This window comes from Canis lupus, chromosome 21 (genome assembly GCF_003254725.2).
Source record: "Canis lupus dingo isolate Sandy chromosome 21, ASM325472v2, whole genome shotgun sequence".
In the NCBI taxonomy this organism is placed as follows: Eukaryota; Metazoa; Chordata; class Mammalia; order Carnivora; family Canidae; genus Canis; species Canis lupus.
Window position 1 is genome coordinate 34245301 of NC_064263.1, and position 17913 is coordinate 34263213.

Sequence of the window (17913 nt, forward strand, 5' to 3'; positions counted from 1 at the left end):
AAAGGTTTGGAAATGTGCTTTTATTTTCAAACTCAGGTATGTGACATTCTATAGTTCAATGATAGCACACCTGTGTGAGGTTTAACAACATTAGGAACTGACAGCCAGTGATACACAGATCCAGCATCTCCCTCTCCATTTACTCTGCCAGGCTGTATAGAGGGAGTGATATATATATATATGTAGATTTTGTGGCAGCCAGAAAGTGAAGGCCCTTTTAGGAGGTGATATCAACAATGATACAAATTACACATCACTCTGAAACTCAAGGTAGGCACCCAGAGTCCTAGGGCTAAGCAGAAATGTCAGACTTCAGAGGCATTTTGAGGGGAACTTTTATTTAGATCAATATCACTGTTGGAAATACAGGGCCTGTTTCTCTCCATTTCACTGCTGCTTTGGTAACATTCCAGCTTCTTCAGATCAATCTTTGCTTTTCAGAAAAGAAATGCCAATGAGTACTTTTTTGAGGAATGCCCTTGGAAATGTGGTTACTCTGACAGTTCTTTTCTTCAACCTCTCTTACTCTTACAGAGTACTTTGGGTGAGGGCCTATGTCTGGAAGTACTTTTGCAGGCTTTTCTATGAAGCAGTTGGAGTTCCAGGAGCTCAGTGTAACTACTCTCCCAGCCTTTGTTTTAATTGGTAACAAAGGTGGAACCCTATGGCCAAGTGGACAATGGGCCAGCTCAGCCTGGTACTTCTTTAAGGGAGGCTGAGACTGGACATTGCCAGCATAGAGTCCTGTCCCACAGCTACTGTCTCTGGAGCTGCCTTTGCATGCTGCCTGTGACTCTAAGGGCCTAAAAGATTTTTCAGTATGTCCAGTCCCCTGGCACAGCAGGGAAAACCATTCTTCTAGGCTCCCAAAGTCCCTCTGCTTTGATCTGCACCTCTTTACCTTAATGGCACATTCTTGGTCAATCCTCGCTTGGGCTTCTCTTACAGTGGTTTTTCTAGCCACTGTAAAGGGTGCCCTCCACCCTTAAAACAACATGATTTTTTACAGTAGGGCTGAACTAGGTGGGTCTTTCTGAAAGGAGTGGTTGCATGAAGCCCGGTCTTTGAGCTTGGACATGGGGTTGCCATTAGGTCTCTTTTCTGCTCTCTTGCAGAGTAGACTGAAAAATATTAGAATAAGTTGAGGCTAATAAGATGCTTTTCTCATTGAGATTGTGGCAGTGATGGTGCTGGAACTGGGAAGTATGCAAAATATCAGCTGTCTCCAGGCTGCTCTCCACCACCTTGAATGCTCTCTTAGTCTTTTGACCAACATTTGATGACACCTTCCCAAGAATCAGCCACCATGCTAGGCACTTACCCAGAGAATGGGTAAGATATGGTTCTTGTCTTTGAGGAAAAATAGTAGGGGAGATAGATACATAAATAACTTCTTGTGATATATATCACAATTGTCAATGATGAAGATGTTTAAAAAATGTCAGAAAGAGAGGAGGGTGTGACCTATGTGGAGTTGGAGGGAGGTCATCAAAGCCTGTATGGAGGGGATAATTTTTGCACTTGGTTCTGAAAAGCAACCAGAAGAAAAGAAGAGAATGCAGAATAAAAAGAAAAAAAAAACTAGTGAGTGGAGGAATAGAACTATGAGAAACAAATTTAGTCTGGGAACCACAAATAGTTTGGAGTGGTCGGAGGGCTACTTGGGGGAAGGGGGAGTGAAATATAAGGCCTGCAGTTAGGAGACCATTGGAGAAGGCAATTTTGTGCAGGGACTAGTCTGCTTGGATTTGAATTCCAGGATCACAATTTATTAACTGGATGTCCTTGGGAAGTTACTTGTGTTTTTATGCTTCAGTTTCCTTATCTGAAAATGAGGAGAGTAGTACCCACCTTATAGTTTTTTCTTTTTTTTTTTTTTGAGGATTAAATGAATTAATACCTATATAATACCTATAACAGTGTTTGGCTCATAGTAACTTCTATATAAGTGTTAGCAACAAAACAAACAACATCAACAACAAAACAAAAATAGGAGCAGAACCACCACAATAAAACCCACAAGAAACCAACACCCCCCACCAAAAAAAAAAAAAAACTGATGAGGAATGAGTGAAGGGAGTGGCTGTAAAGGTGGAGTCAAGAAGTCAAATTGGAGATGGGATGTGCTCCTTCATTTTATGCTAAACAATTGGCAATGCTCTGAAACATATACTTGGGTTGGAAATCTCGTTTAAACTGAAGCACTGAGGTGCAATTGCACATTTGCATGTGGGCATATAGGAGCTGAAAGCACACTGTGTCTCCTCCTTTACCTGACAAGTAGGTTAACTGCTCTCAATGGGAGAGGACAAATAGGGAATGGATTGTGTTGTACAACAGCTTAGAATTAGCACTTGAAATGGAGACCAGCAAGTTCACTGTTGAAGCCATGAGTTTTCAGTGTTTTTCAAACATCTTAAATCCATGTGGAGAGTTCACTGAACAGGTGCCTGGTGACTGCTCCACACCTTGTGAAAAATCTGTGGATTGGCTTTATCCAGAACACACACTGAGAGCACATGTTGGGAGGGCTGTTGGCTTCATGCACATGCATACTGTGTGTATGTGTGTGTCGTGTGTGTGTACAGATGAATATATATTAACTCACGTCTTCCCATTTCATTTCAAGCACTGATCTAAATTCAGCCTAAATATTTTTCTGAAACATTTCCTACTTCTGTAAAGAGAAACTCTGGTTCCAAGGGGGAAGAGGGGAGGTTAAAGGAGAGTCAGTGAGAATGAGATAGGAGATGGGATGATATTTATATTGTGACTCCAAATTCTAAGTCTGATTGTCAGACTTAGAATTATAGCCTTTGGACATAATTAATTCTTCTTGATTTCTGGCTACAGAAAGGAAAAAGGGGAAGGAGAGTGAGCTTCTTACTATCTCCTGCAGTGAAGCTGTTTTATTTTCCCTAGCCATCTGAGCTAGGGGCTGGTGACTTTCCCTTCTGTTAGAGTTCCTTAGTGAAGGTGACTTCATCCACCAGATGCTTTATGAGGGCAGTTTTGTTGATCCTCTGAGAACATCAGTTTCTGTGTATGTATAGCTCCCCACATGGGTCCTGAGTGTAAAAGAACACTCCTCGTTTCCTGATGGGCTGGCAGCGCCACACCCAGCCTGAAACACTATGCTTGGGGAAAGGGCAGTCAGCTGTGTGCTGGAACAGGGCACTAAGTGTCAGGTTTCCTACTGCTCTGCAGGTTGCTCATGCTGGAGTCCTGAGCTCCACCACGAGTCCCTCTGGGCTGCTGAGCAAGTGGATTTCCCAAGGGGCCCATCGGTCTGCTCCACACAAGAGTTATAGGAACTGTAGAGCCCCAGCACAACAATCAAGACAAGCATCACCGTGGCCATCATCCAGATGACTTGCCAGTGTTGACACAGTTTGGGATACATGACTTGTAAGAAATGAACCAATTCTTCAAGTTTGCTGTCAAATGAAAAAATAGGAAAAAGGTTTAGTATATTAGGTACATTAAAATTTTCCCCAGGTGATTCTGATGTCATTAGTCCATAGCCTTGATGTTGGGAGTACTGAGCTAGAATACTTTCTTTACTTGTTTGATCTTTCATTCATTCATTCATTCATTCATTCATTCATGCCTTTATCTATTCATGGGATTTTCATTGATATCTGAACTCTCCCAATCTCCAGGATACAAGGTTGGCTGACCCACACTCCCATGCATGCAGATGGGATCAGCATCTTTTCTGCACTTAGTGGTATTTAGTGATCAGTTCCAAATTCTAATCTGTCCCCTGCCTCCATGCTCCTATGCATATTTTATTGTCCTCAGTTCCACATTTGATTGTGTTCAGAGTAGAAAAACTGTGCTAAACCTCCAGAAGACTCTCCATGTTCAATGATAAATGACAAGGAACCAGATCAACCTCAGGACCTCACTTTGAACCATCCCACGGGCAACTAGAGGACTAGTAGCCTCCAGCAATCTCTCAGTGGTTTAGTGCAGATGTTTTCTCAACCCCAGTAATCTTTACTCCCTAATTTCCCTTCTTCCTCTTTTGCTCACCATTCTCCTCTTTTCTCTCTTTCCTCCTCCCCTTTTATCTCTCTTTCCCTCCATTTTTCAGCTGCTACACTCTGCTTTTCCTTCTTCCTTTCTTCCTAACTTCCTTTCAACCTTCCCTCTCTCCTTGTGGCCTCGTGAAAAAACATTTGGTCATATGGCCTGGTTTGGAGAGGCCGTTCTTTGAGCTCTCTTGAGAAATCCTGGATTTCTCATTCACTAGGCTAGAATATTTTTCCTGTTTTTAATCCCTGATCTATTTTTTAAAATAATATAAAAAATAAGGATATTGAGGATCATCAAATGGAGGAGGTGAGAAAAATGACAAGAGAGCTTTCTGAAGATCTGGAGGCACACCCAGACACTGCAATTTGCAAGCCACTTGCTGAGAAGTAGACAGCTCTAATTAGTAGAAAAAAAGATGCTTTATGAGTGATAGAAAGACTCAACAATACTTTCCTTGGAAAGGGACCAGAGGCTCAGAGTGCCTGCCTCAGAATCTAAGGTAGTGATTGGTTTCTTTCCACATGGGAATCATTTGATGATTGTTTCAGGAACAGTTAAACAAAGCAAAACAGTGAGCACATTAGCTGAGGTGAAAATCTGTTTTTTTCCCACAACTGTTGGGAAGGGACAGCTTGGAAATAGAAGTTTATTTTCCTTCAGCCCTATTTAGATTCTTTAGTTTCTACTTAGATATAATTGAATGCTAAAATGCAGTCTTCCTTTGGGGCTGTATTTCCATGCTCCAAGACAAGCTGCTAGAGTAGGGAGAGTCCCACGTAACTCCACTCTGAAGTGGGACTCCGGAGGAGGAGATCATGATCTGGCTTTGTGATCTTTTGCTGGTCTCATTTCTAGCCTATGAAAAAGTTAGAACTAGATTAGAAATAGAATCCCTGTAGAAATCAGTTTCTGATTTTTGATTTCCAAAAGGGAGAGTTAGGTAGCTTCCCTCTTACCTGGGCCTAGGGAAGAGGGGCATCAGAAATGCTGCTTGGAGAACTTGATATGCTGAGGTTTGGAGGACACAGTAGACTACTGTGAGCAGTTGAAAGAGCAAGAAACTTGCCGCCATGCTTGATGGCATCAGAGCAGTGGGCCACGATAAGGAAAGTTGTCCTTCTACCAGTAATGGGCCCAACGTACACATTTTACTTCAACTGGATGTAGTCAGGGGAAGGAGAGCTGGCATGGGGCATCACAGATCCTGCCCAGAGATGCTACTTAGAAACTGAACAGTGAAGGTATACTTCTGTACAACCTGTACAACCCTGTACAACCCTGAGAGGGATTTTATGTGGACAGCTAGAAGACATGCATTCAACCTCATAGAGTGACCAGCAGCTGAGAGGGCCTTGGCCATGGTGTGAATGTGCATATATGCTGGGAGGTAGAGAAGTGGTTTTCTCTAGAGGTCCCATGAAGCAACACACTACTTAAAGCCAACAAGTCATCTTTAAACCAGTGCCAAGCCCTGGAGCCTACTCACAAAACCATTCAAGTAATACTTTCCCTACCCCTTCATCTCAATTCCCTTTCACAACATTGATCCTAGAGGTCAGACGTGGAACTGGCAAAACTGGAGGAGAGGAAAGAAGTGCACATGGGATAGAGAGAAAGAAGCCACACTCCTTCTGCCTACTACAGGCTTCCTTCCTGAAGCAGATGAACTATGAGAAGAAAGAAGTTCAGCTTTGACTTTTTAGGGAACTGGCCATTTTAATTAATGAAATGAGATTATTCTTGGGACTTAAACCTGACCAGAGGACTTCTGCTTTCTGAGAGTTACTAGAAAAGTAAAAATCTGCCTAATATTGTCTTAACTCCATAGAGTAGATTTGAACAGGCAGAAAGGCTAAAGTTTTCTGTTGCACTTTGGGAGTCTTTCTTGTTTAATGTTTACTTAATGTATTATTTAATATGGTTAGGATATTGGGTTGATTCACCCACACTTCATTTAAGCTGATCCTTTAGAAAGTAATATTTACAACAGATTACATTATTATACAATTGACCCTTGAACAACATGGGTTTGAACTGTGTGGACCCACTTTTATGCAGTTTTTTTTTCTAATTACAATATTGTAGCGTAAATGTATTTTTCCTCCTTATGATTTTCTTAATAACATTTTCTTTTCTCTAGCTTACTACATTATAAAAATATAGTACACAATAGACATAACATACAAAATATGTGTTAATTGTTCACGTATTGGTAAGGCTTTAGGTCAACAGTACACTATTAGTAAAGTTTTTGAGAAGTCAAAAGTTATACTTGGATTTTCGATGTGTGGGGAATGGGTAGCCCTAACCCCTGCATTGTTCAAGGGTCAACTGTATATAATTATAACAGAGGAGAAGTTCAGACAAAAAGACTCTGGTGTTTGGTGTGGAATCTCTTAAGGAGTCAGCTGCTGGGGTTAGCCCAATTTTTTCTTTTTAAGATTTTATTTATTAGAGAGAGAGAGAGAGAGAGACCACACACAAGCAGGGAGGCAGCAGCCAGAGGGAGAGAAAGAAGCAGACTCCCTTGCTGAGCAGGGAGCCCGATGTGGAGCTTGATCCCAGGACCCTGGGATCATGACTTGAACCGAAGGCAGACACATAACTGACTGAGCCACCCAGGTACCCCAGCCCAATGTTTTTAAAATGCCCTAAGTAAGACGTGGAACTTTTAATAACTCTAGACCTTGCTTATTAGTGCAATACCAAAATTTAGTGGGAAAAATCATGTTTAAGCACAGGTGCCTGCAGGCAACTATATGTCTATAGAACTCAGGAATGAATGAGGGGATTGCCTGGCATTAGAGACAACAGGTTCTTAGGACCAGTCTGGCTTTGGTGACAGGTAAGGAAGGGACCCTATAATTGTGAGTGGGCAGTTCACATACTAGCAGTGTCAGTTGTTATGGAGAAGATGATGCGACACCCCTGGGCTGAAAAAGGGCTGAGGTAAAGCATGTTCTCAAGATCAAAAAGTAAATCCAAGAGGGACCAAAGGTTAGGAGAGAGAACGAGGCCTCTCAGGGTTAGTAGGACCAAGAGAATACTTTTGGATGATGGATGGGAAAGCCATTGCTATGTGTTACTGACCAGGAGCTGGACAGTGACGGACCCAGGCACAGCCTTACTTTCCTTGTGGTTTCACAAAATGGGAGGGAGCTGCTAATAACCTGAGATCAAATTAGCTAGGTAAGGATTCTAGTCCTTTGCAATGCAAACCAGACTATTTATATTCCATGTACTCTGTTTAGTTCTCTTTTGTTCTTTCTTGGTACATGGAAGTATTAGAAGTTCTAGCCTGTCTTGGCTGTATTCAAAGAAGCCAAAGAAAGGGCTGTTGTCCAGGTCTGGGCTTGATTGCATGAAAGGGGAGGAAGACAGTGTAGTGATCTCTATAATATAAGAGCAGAGGACCCCAAGAGGGAGAGATGTAAGGAGAACAGGATCCAGCTGCTTGGAGTAGGGACTATACTTTCATTGTTAAAACTTGAAGATTCTTTCATTAGGGGAGGTGGTGCATCCTGGCATAGGTTTGCTTTGAACAGAAGCATTTTCTCCAGCTCTCCTAGACTGCTCTTCCCTTGAACACTAGAGTTGACCCATGCAGGCTGAGACTTCTCACTCTGGCTGAATCTTCCTCCAACTGGGCTCTATAGGCCCTTCCTATGTGCTTTGAAACCTATCCATCTCACTTCTAACCTTCATTTTATTACCTTATTCACTGATGCATGTGATTTTGAGTCTGCCAGCAACGAGGCACAGACACATACCCTGTTTCAAGTTTAGCAGCTGATTAGATAATCATTTTGGCTGGAGCCACCCTGGACTCCAAGATAGTCTGGGGGGGCTTGTGTCTAAAATCAAAGACTTTGGTGAAGTGTTTCAAGTTTTCTGTAACCACATTTTTAAAAATCAAAACTGAGGACTAATAGAGACAATAAGGCAGAATGTATGACCAGAATGTATAACCATAGGGCTATGGTTAAAATCCAAGACACTGATGAGGGCCCAGGTAGAACAAGATGCAGGATCTATACTATCTTTATCTACATGTTATATATTTTCCCCTATTTAGGGAAAAATCACTTGAAATATAAAGTATATTAAAAAAGAAAAGCCCAAGTATTTCTCATCTAAGTGAAAATCCAAGCTTATCTGATCAGCATGGAACCTGTTGGAGACTCACCTTTGCTAACAAGCTGAGTTTGTCCCCTACCCACATGTGTTCTCTCTGCCCTTGTCAGGTCCCTTGACCTTGGCTCTTGGATCATGGGGATAGCTGGGAAATGACCTAACTGTGGCTGGGCTAGGGGGAAACTCCAGCCAGAGTCCCTTGTAGTTTCTCAGTTCCTAAGAGCTCTTGATTGCTGTTGGCCTCAATCTTGACCACCTCTGATCTCCCAGCTCTTGCAAACATCCCCTTGTTAACTATTTTGCCTCTTTCCTCAGTCTCCTCCCTCAACATAAGTGCCCTTGGTTTCTGTTCTCTGCTCACTCGGGCCCCAGACCCACTGCTGTCCTGGAGTAGGCACCTCTAGGGATTGTTGTGCAATTTAATAAATTAAGTGACCCATTTCAGCAATGGCAAGAGCTCCAACCTGCTTCTTTGGTCCTTTTCCTCTTCCTCAGTTTCTTCTGCCTCTTCTGCTTCCTCAGGACTCTCACTCTTCTGTTCTTCTTCCTCCTCCTTCAGGTCTTGAAGCTCTTGGGTCTTCCTTAGACCTTCCTGGTATCTGCAGGGCAAAAAGGAACAACTTAGTCTGGAAAGGCCAGGCACAGAGAATCCTTTCCTGAGTTCCTAGAGTGGGGACTTGAACCCTTCCAATAATTATGCACTTCCTGTGGTTCTACACAACAGGAAAAAGCTGGGAAGCTCTACTGAATCCCAAGGTGGCTCATGTCAGTACAATTTCCCCTCACTCCTCAGTCATCCTTCCTGTTTATATGTGAATGTGTGGCAAAACTGACAGGGAAAAAATGCGGGTGCAAAGTCTCCTGACTGGGTTCTTATCCTACAAAATGTTCAGTGGGGAGAACAGTACATTTGCTTTCTGTGTAACCTGGGTGCTTCAGCTTCTCACCTGTAAGATGGAAAGGGTACCCCCCATTTCATGGGGTGTGGGAGTGTTTTGAGGAAGTTCCAGGTATATAGCTTGACCTAGGAAAGGTGACACCTATCACACTGGCTTGTTGGGAAGTCTTATGGAAATGGCAGGCACTTACTAGGCCCAGGAATCTACTCAGTAAATGTTTACAAACCCAATAGAAGTGTTTACTCCCATGCATGCTTAGTACAGAGGATAGTTGTGGGTGAAAAGATAGGCTTCTCAAGACCTATCTTCTGATGTCCTTCTCCTAGGATCAGTACTCTTTTTGCTTGTCATATAGCTGAATATTTAAGGCAAGCACAGTTTGGCTAGGGCAACCCCACTGCAGTATATATATAGAGAGGGAGCTGCCAAACAGAAGCCCATAGGTTCCTATGCCTGTCAGAGATACTTCACCTGGCTGGACTGGGGCCCTACTCACTATTCTGTCCCCTCAGTGGCTGACAATGGGCCAAAGGTGTTATTGAAGCTCAATCAGAAAAGGGGACAGTTGGAAGTTGAGGGGATTCCAGTTTATAGGAAGAAGGGATGGCAGAGTCAGTTCTAGGAAGCAGGGTTACAGCTGCTCCTAGATATTGTTGGTAGCAACATGACTCCTCTGAGCATGTGTCAGGAAGCCTCAGGCACCACCAAGAGGAACCCACCCTGTGGCCTTATTTCTAGACCGTTCTAGGCAGTGGCATTCTGATGGCTTTCTGCCTAAAAGAGAGCAGTCTATTTATTGCTTAACCACACCCTCTCACTCTGCTTCCTCCTGTCCTTCCTGTGGAACAGTCCTGTTCTTTCCTATGTAGTTCCTTACTGAGGCAAGGAGGTCCTAGGGCCACTTGTTGCTTCCTTAAATCCTCTAAGAAACAGGAAAGACCCGTGGGAAGGTATCTTCTGAGACCTACCAGGTGACCTCAGGGTGGATGAAGTCTGACTCACCCCTTGTTGTATGCTTCCTCCTCCATCCTGGCCTTGGTCTCCGGGCTAATCTCCTCCAGGCAGCTCAAAGTCGGCATAGGAGCAGAGGCTTCACAATCTGGGTCCCCATTTGTCTTTCCACTAGTGAGAAGAGGGAAGTACAGGGTGTCCTTTCAGGGACAGATTGGGTGTCTGAAAATCAAACCGTTTCTTTGTCCTAATTCCTTTTTAGAAGTGAGGAAACTCATTCAAGATTGAGTGCATTTCAATCCTGCTACCCTGAGGCAAGATTTTATAAAGGTCCTCGTCCAAGAATCCTCTCTAGACCTCCAAACAGCAAATAAGGTGCTGGCTCCCTTTTTCTTCATGTGCCCAAATCAACCTTTATTCTTATTCCAGGAGATGCTATGAGTGGACAGACAGCTGTTGGGAGCTCCATAGCACTAAGATGAGGAAGATGGAGGTGGGCCACAGTGTTCAGAGTCATTCTATTACTGTAGTCCATCTTTTGCTTCATTCACTTAAATATCTACTGAGTAGTAGGCACCTAAGTCACAGGCACCTTGTAATGTTCTGGGGATACATTAAATGATAAAAGGAATGGTCTTTGCCAACATGGAGCTTAGCAGGAGAGAATGCCCAAAAAAGGAAAGAAAAAATATGTAGTTAATTACAAATTGTGATAACTTTTATGAAAGAGACAAACTCTCTGAAGTGCAGAAAGTAACAAGGGGAGAATCTGGTTTGATTAAATGGTCAGAAAAGACCTCTCTGAGGAGGTGTAACTAGAACAAAGACCTGAAAGATGAAAAGTCAGCCATATCTATAGCAGAGGGAAGATCATCCTGGGGGAGGAGGCAGATGTGTGAAGACCCTGAGACACAAAAGATGGAGAGAGATTTGAGGAACTGAAAAAGAGGCAATGAAGCAAGAGTTAACGTTTGGACAAGATAAATTTTCAATGCCAGTGAAATATCCAAGTGGAGATGTCAAGTAGGTAGTTAGATATACCAAAGTTAGTTGGAGAAGAGTTCTAGAGGCTAGAGATAACATTTGACATCATCAGAATACAGATGGTATTGAAAGCCAGGAGAATGGATAAGATAGTCTAGGGAGACAGTATGAGGAGATATGAGAAGAGGACCCAGGACTAAACCCTGGCACCTCTGCCATTAGCTCAGGTGGAGAAGAAACCTACAAAGGAGTAGCAATTACAGAGGTAGGAGGAAAACCAGGGGAGTATGGAGTCCTGGGAGCCAAGAGAGGAGAGCATGTCAAGGAGGAAGAGTTAATTGTGTCACATGTTCACTTCTGAGACTCCAAGTCAGATGAGTACAGAAATCTACAGATTATTAGATTTGGTAATATGGAGGCCACGAGGAGCTTTGAGGAAATGGTGGGAGCCAAAGACAGTTTGGAATGGGCTTAGTAAAGAATGAGAAATGAGAAAGAGGAAGATTTAGATGCAGTAATCTGACTGGAAAGGGGAGTAGAAGAGTGTGTTGTGGGATACATAGCTGAAGAAGTGGGTCAAGGGATGAAAGCATATTTAAATGTGGATAGAAATAATCCAGTAGAGGGGATGAGAGAAAGGGAATGACCAAAGGAACAAATTCTTTGTTAAGGGAGGTAGGGACAGACCTTAGGAAGATGGAGAAACTTCTCCTCAGTTAAAACAAAGGGAGGAAGGAGATGAAGATGGTGGGTAGGGATCTGGTGAGGGAAGATGAAAGGGCTCTTATCTAATAGCTTAAATTTTCTCTATAAAATGGAAGACAAGGTCATATGCTGAGAGTGAGAGGTTGAGAGACATAGGAAGGTTTGAGAAGAGAGAAAATGTGAATGAGTCATGTGAGAAAGGGGAAAATCATAGTAGGATGGCCGGGCAATGCTGGCAATTCATTTGAAGTATGGAAGCATGAGTTTAAAGTAAGTATCCTGATGGCCATGTCTTCCCTATAAATCCTGCAGCCCACCTAGGTATCTGAAAATCCCACTGGGAGTTATGTCATGGAGGAGCCCTCAAACAAGGCAAAACATGAGCAGAGCTTTTCAGCCAGAACTTTTGAAAGACTGCAGCTGCTACCCTCCCCAACCTCTCAGATAGGCTTTATGAGTGAGCCTTATATTTTCTCACTCTTGGCATTGGCTTCCCTTCCCTTAGTTTTCCTCAGACCTTGTAAAATTTACATTTCATCAGACTGGAATCCAAAACCCATTGTGAACAAGAAAGATAACACTCTAAAAATATCAGCTATTCATAACATTTCTCCTTTTGCAAATTATATTATCCACTCCCTTCCATGTGACCTTTGCCTAATGTGCAGTTTCCTATTTGTCCAAATGATTGGAACAGAGCAGAAAAACATAGCTACAGCCAAGGGCAGGAAAGCAATTCTTTTATGAAATATATTTACATATTAGAAATGAAATATTGGTATCAGGCTTTTAATTTCTTTTATCTGTAGCTGACAATCTAAGAGATTAGTGACAAATATGTATGAAAGGAGGACTGTGGAGTATAGAGGGAAAGAACCTGCCCGATGCAAAGATGGGTTCAAATTCTAGCTCCATTGTCTGCAAATTCTTAACCCTTCCTAAACTTTAGATCCCTCAACTGTAAAATGAGGATAATAGTATGTATCTGATGATGGTAGTGTAGAGATTAATGAAGAAATATAAGTAAACTTTTTGGAATATGGTACTCAACAATGATGTTTATCATCATCATCATCATCACTATTAGTTACATAATAAGTTTATAGGTAAATTTTGGGAGCAATCTGAGATTGTTCCAAACCTAATCCATAAAAAAATCTAAGCTGATAAATTACTGGGTAAATATTTATATCTTTAAGGGAGAACTTGATTTATATTACTCTGACATTTCAGAATCAGAGGAACCCAAACTTTCATTATTCTCAGGTCACTAAACTTTTTCCCTGATAGCTCGAGGAAGTCCATTTCAGCAACCCTTTAACATATGGATCTTCTGTCCAGGGTCCAACTGTCCCAGATTGAGTCGATCACCCTGTCCAACTCACTCACCTATGGGGCTGTATTTCTTTTTCTTTTTTTGTTTTTTTTTTAAAGATTTTATTTATTTATTCATGGGAGACAGACAGAGAGAGAGAGGCAGAGACACAGGCAGAGGGAGAAGCAGGCTCCATGCAGGGAGCCCAACATGGGACTCCCGGGTCTCCAGGATCACACCCCGGGCTGCAGGCGCTAAACCGCTGTGCCACCGGGGCTGCCCTGGGGCTGTATTTCTTAATATGCTTTTGCACACATTGCCTCACTTAATCCCCAATGATAAGAAGAGCTAACATTTATCTTATATATTAGGATCTGTGGTAAGATTTCACTTAAGACTCATGAATGACCCATTAGATAGGTAATACTATATTATTCTCAGGTTAACAGGTGAGGAAACCAAGGTTCAGAGAGGTTAAGTAACCAGCCCAAGATTATACAACCTGTGTGTGGTAGAGCTTGGATTTGACCCTGTGCAGTCTGACACTTGCCCATGCTCTTGACTGTACTATTTGCCACTCATGCAGGTTGGCATCTGTCAGATGAGAAACCCAAGCTCAGGTTGAATGGGTGACTTGCCTAAGTTCACATTATTGGTACATAGTGGGCCTGGCTGGGACTCTCACTTTGGTCTTTTAAATTCATGTCAATATGCATTTTTCATACCTCCTTGAGTCCTCCCTTTCAATAGAAGTCTATTCCTGGGGCTCTGTGTGGTGTGTGCATTCCAGAGTACCTGCTGAATGAAGCCATTCTTGCATTAGGCTGGGCCATGGCTTATGATGCTGCCTTTCTTTTAAAGGATGCTTGTTTAGAATATGAGATGGGCTGGGACAGCCTTTGGTTTAATATTGGAGGTAAGGTGGGGAAGTAGGGGAAACAAATAATATATAAAATGTTTGCTGTTATCTCCTGATCCCTAGATGGAGCTAATAGTTCCTTATATACCTTCTCTAATTACCTGGAAGTTTCTTACTGTGTACCTTTAAGACTCAGCTCAAATACCTCCTCCTCTGTGGAACCTATGCCAGTGTGTTCCCACATCTTCTGGTTAAAGCTGATCTCTCTTTCCCTTCATGTCCTCATTGTACCTCTGTTACAGCATAACTCAGAGAGAGGGCATTTTAATGTTTTATATACATATCCATCCCTCCATATGACTGTGATCACACAGAGAGAGAGACGGTGCTTGAGTTATAATGGTGCTTAGCATACAGTAAGTGCCTTTAAGTGTTTGTTGAGTTACACTGACTTCACTGTGGCTTATCCAGTCTGCCTATTAATCTTGTAAAGTGGGCAGGTCCTTTCTGTAAATGGCTATTTCCTGAGAACCCAGTGTTTGGGTTGAGCTGAAGGAATCTCTATTCATGGCTGTAAACATGGAGCTGAGCACAGCCTGTGCCCACCCTAGAGATTTCTGAGCCAAACACAGATGGATCTTGGCATCTATTACCAGCCTGAAATTGTGCGTGCTTTCTTTCTGGGATGATTCATTAAAATGAGGTTCATTGTTTTCTATGTCCACTGGGTCAAAATTGTTTGTCATTGTGCTTAGTTCTCAGTAATGTGAGGAGTCCTTCAGTCAAAGTGTATTGTTTAACTGGGAGGTATGTTAGAATCTATTTTTTTCCATATGGTAAACAGTATTCATAAGTTTCTGCAATTCTTTCCAGTGGACAGATCTTACCTTTTTGGGTTCAGTGATGTCTCTAAGCTACTCCCATTGCCATGACCTCACAGATAAGCCAGCCCAGGGGAACTGAGTTAGAAGACCTTCCTTACTCCTGTTACTCAGTCCCAGATTCCTAGGGTACACTACCAGTTGATGGAAGGCTAATTCATTCTGGAATACTATCAGCAAAGGGGAATTATTAGCTATCCATATTTGACATCATACAAACTTTTAAGCGATTTTCCCTGGCTGTTTAAAAAATGTAGAAAAATGGTTATTTTAAAGATTATAGTAAAAATTGCTCTGTGATGTATCATTATAGTGTCCCCTTTTAAGAAACTAATGCTGTGCATCATTCTCACCCATGATTTTGCTAATCCCTCAGTGAACTGCTCTGTGTATACCCTCTGCTCCCACCCCATACTCTACTTCCAGCCAGTCACCAGGTCATTTATAATAGCTCACAAGACTTCTTATAAAAATAGTCCTTAAATGCATCCTCTTGTCTTCAGTCATATTGAACTTCTTTCCATTCTTCTAGTTGGTGTGTCTATTAAGACATTAAGATCATAAGTTCTGTTATCTACTACTATGTAACCTCAGGCAAGTAATTTCACTGAGTTTCAGTTTCCACATCTATAAAATAAGGATCTTAATAGTTATTGTTAATATTAATAGTTAATATTGATATTAATACCTATATTGCAAGGATTAAATGAAATCATTAAGGTAAAACAATTAGAACAGGACTTGGCATAAAGTAAGCATGCTAGTAATTATCACCAGTAATTTTATTAATAAAGTAAGCAGTAATTATCACAATCATTGTATTATTCCTTGACTACTCCATACTTTCTTGTTTTGGAGCCTAGAATGCTGTTTTTTTTTTTTAAGATTTTGTTTATTATTTATTTATTCATGAGAGACACAGAAATATGCAGAGACATAGGCAGCAGGAGAAGCAGGCTCCCTGTGGGGAGCCTGATGTGGGACTCAGTCCGGATCATGACTTGAGCCAAAGGCAGATGTTCAACCACTGAGCCACCCAGGCATCCCTAGAATGCTGTTAATCTCCAGTTCACCTGGTTAAATGATATAACTTCTAGCTTTCACTTTAAAAGTAAATTCCTAGAGGAAACATTTTTTTCTGAGGCTCCCCTTCCCCCACCTATACCAAATCTGGGTTAAGATGCTCTGCTCATTTTCTTATGTTTTGTTGCCTTAGCAACCTATACTTCTTATGATATCACCCATCACATTGTATTATAATGGGCTGTTTCCCATCTGCCTTTTCCATTAGACTGTGAACTCCTGAGTGCATTCTAGATACCTAGATCTTGGTGCCTAATTGTTAGAGGAATGAAAGAATAAGTCTATGAACAAATAGTCTACTTATAGAACTCATCATAAGCTTCATTCTGTTTTAATCTTTAAGATTCACTTTAAATATTACTCTGTGAATTTTCTGGTAATTCTACAGATCCCTAGACCTTCCTTGAGGGAGAACAATTTACTATGAAGTGACCTACAATAGCAACAGTCAGAATTCTCTCAAGTCACACTGGGTAGTACAATTAGCTATCAGGTATTTCTTTGAGAACTAGCCACAGGTAATTTGATTTTCTTATCATCTTTCACATGCTTAGCCAGTTCCCTTCCTGCCTAGTCACTGTATACTTAGGGAAATCTGAAACCACTTTAAATCAAACTAAATATAATAATCTAAAAGCAATGAACTTAAAATGCATTTTTTTCCTCTTTAACAATATGGAGAAGGTAGCTGGAATTGACTGTACTTGTGTTGGAACAGAAGATATGAATTTATTTTCATTCACAAATTGTCTCATTGTTAGCCTCTTGGCAATCTATTAATGTTTCCAGTTTCATGAATTCAGATGGAAATCACTTAGCACCTTTCATGAATCCAAAGGGAGAAGCTATAGTTCATGTTAGAATCCCTCCTTTTTTTAATATGGTCTCCCCTTTTTGCAGCCATCTTATAGGCTGGGTGTACTCCCGACAGGCAAATCAGCTACAGCATGGATGACTTATATATATCATGGTGGTGTCTCTGGGTAGAGAAGAGTGAGCTTCAGATACTTTCCTTGAGCTTATTGCTTGACTTGTCTCAATTCTCACTCTGTCCTTAATGTTTCCTGGTTCTAAACTCTTAGAAAGGTGGGGCCACTATTGATCCTCATTCATTGTCACTTCTGATTTGGGGCCAATGTTTGCTGTCCTTAATTTTGTATCTCACTTTCTCCTATCAAGGATGGCTCTGGCTCTTGATGATCCCCACTGCCTCAGATCGAAGATCTCAGCTGGTGTGAGCAATACTTCTACAGAGTCGTGGCCCTGTTTCATCATGATTGGAGTCTCTTTCGAAAAGTGAAGACATAGATCTTTTTCCTTGATTGGTTCTGTAGACCAAGAATAGGGAATGGGACCTTGTTTGGGGCCTTTTGGAGAAGGGATTTGTGTACCCCAAGGCAGAATTGGAAGAAAATTTTAGTGCACTTCTCACTCAGGGCATCAAGAAACCATTTCTGAAGAGATTCAGAGAACATGGAGTAGACATTATGACTTGAGGGACTTGACATATCTCTGTAACCTTGGTTACTTCCACATGGTTGTTAGTTTGTCACCCCTTTACAGTTTCTTTGTAATAATCAAGAAAAAAAGAAACAAAGATAGAAACAAAAATGCCCTATGCAACGTGAAGGACCTGTAAGTTTACACAGGGTGAAGTGTCAAAGTAAGGAGTTTCTGGACAAACTTCAAGACTAAGGTGGGTGAGACATTGAGTGATAGGTTGGTGGTTGCATATACTGAGAGGTGAGTAAAACAGGCTGAGTCTGGAGGTAGGGAGCTTGGGAGCTTGTCCCTGAAAAGGGACCCAACATAGGCTTTCCTTGCCAGGTTAAGCAAAACTATTCTAACAGCAATGAAAAATGAAGGACTAAAGCTGTCTTAAGGCAAAGAAGAAGGAATATAAAGGTGTATGTTCTACTAAGTGAGAAAAGACACAAGGGGAAAGTTCTGAGAGGTGACAGCTGTGATCCAGATGTTTTCCAGCAAGCAAATGAAAGAATTTAAAAAGCAAGTTATAAACTCTTCTGAGTATAGAAATAGCCTGCCTTTCTCTGGCTGAGG

At 41.7% G+C, this 17913-nt stretch overlaps 1 protein-coding gene across 7 annotated transcripts in view; it reads right to left on the reverse strand.

Moving 5' to 3' along the window:
• The window catches only part of IRAG1 (inositol 1,4,5-triphosphate receptor associated 1), a 125130-nt gene continuing 107217 nt past the window's right edge, over positions 1 to 17913 (reverse strand). For 6 of the 7 annotated variants that reach the window (XM_025459464.3, XM_035704063.2, XM_035704062.2 and 3 more), the window contains 3 exons: positions 10077 to 10196; positions 8640 to 8774; positions 1 to 3437 (listed from right to left, as the gene is read on the reverse strand). In XM_025459464.3, the coding sequence (XP_025315249.1) occupies positions 3194 to 3437; positions 8640 to 8774; positions 10077 to 10196 (499 nt within the window). In that variant the 3' untranslated portion in view covers positions 1 to 3193. Of the gene's footprint in view, positions 3438 to 8639; positions 8775 to 10076; positions 10197 to 15282; positions 15311 to 17913 lie in introns of those variants that run through there. The other variant, XM_049098690.1, reaches the window with a different exon arrangement.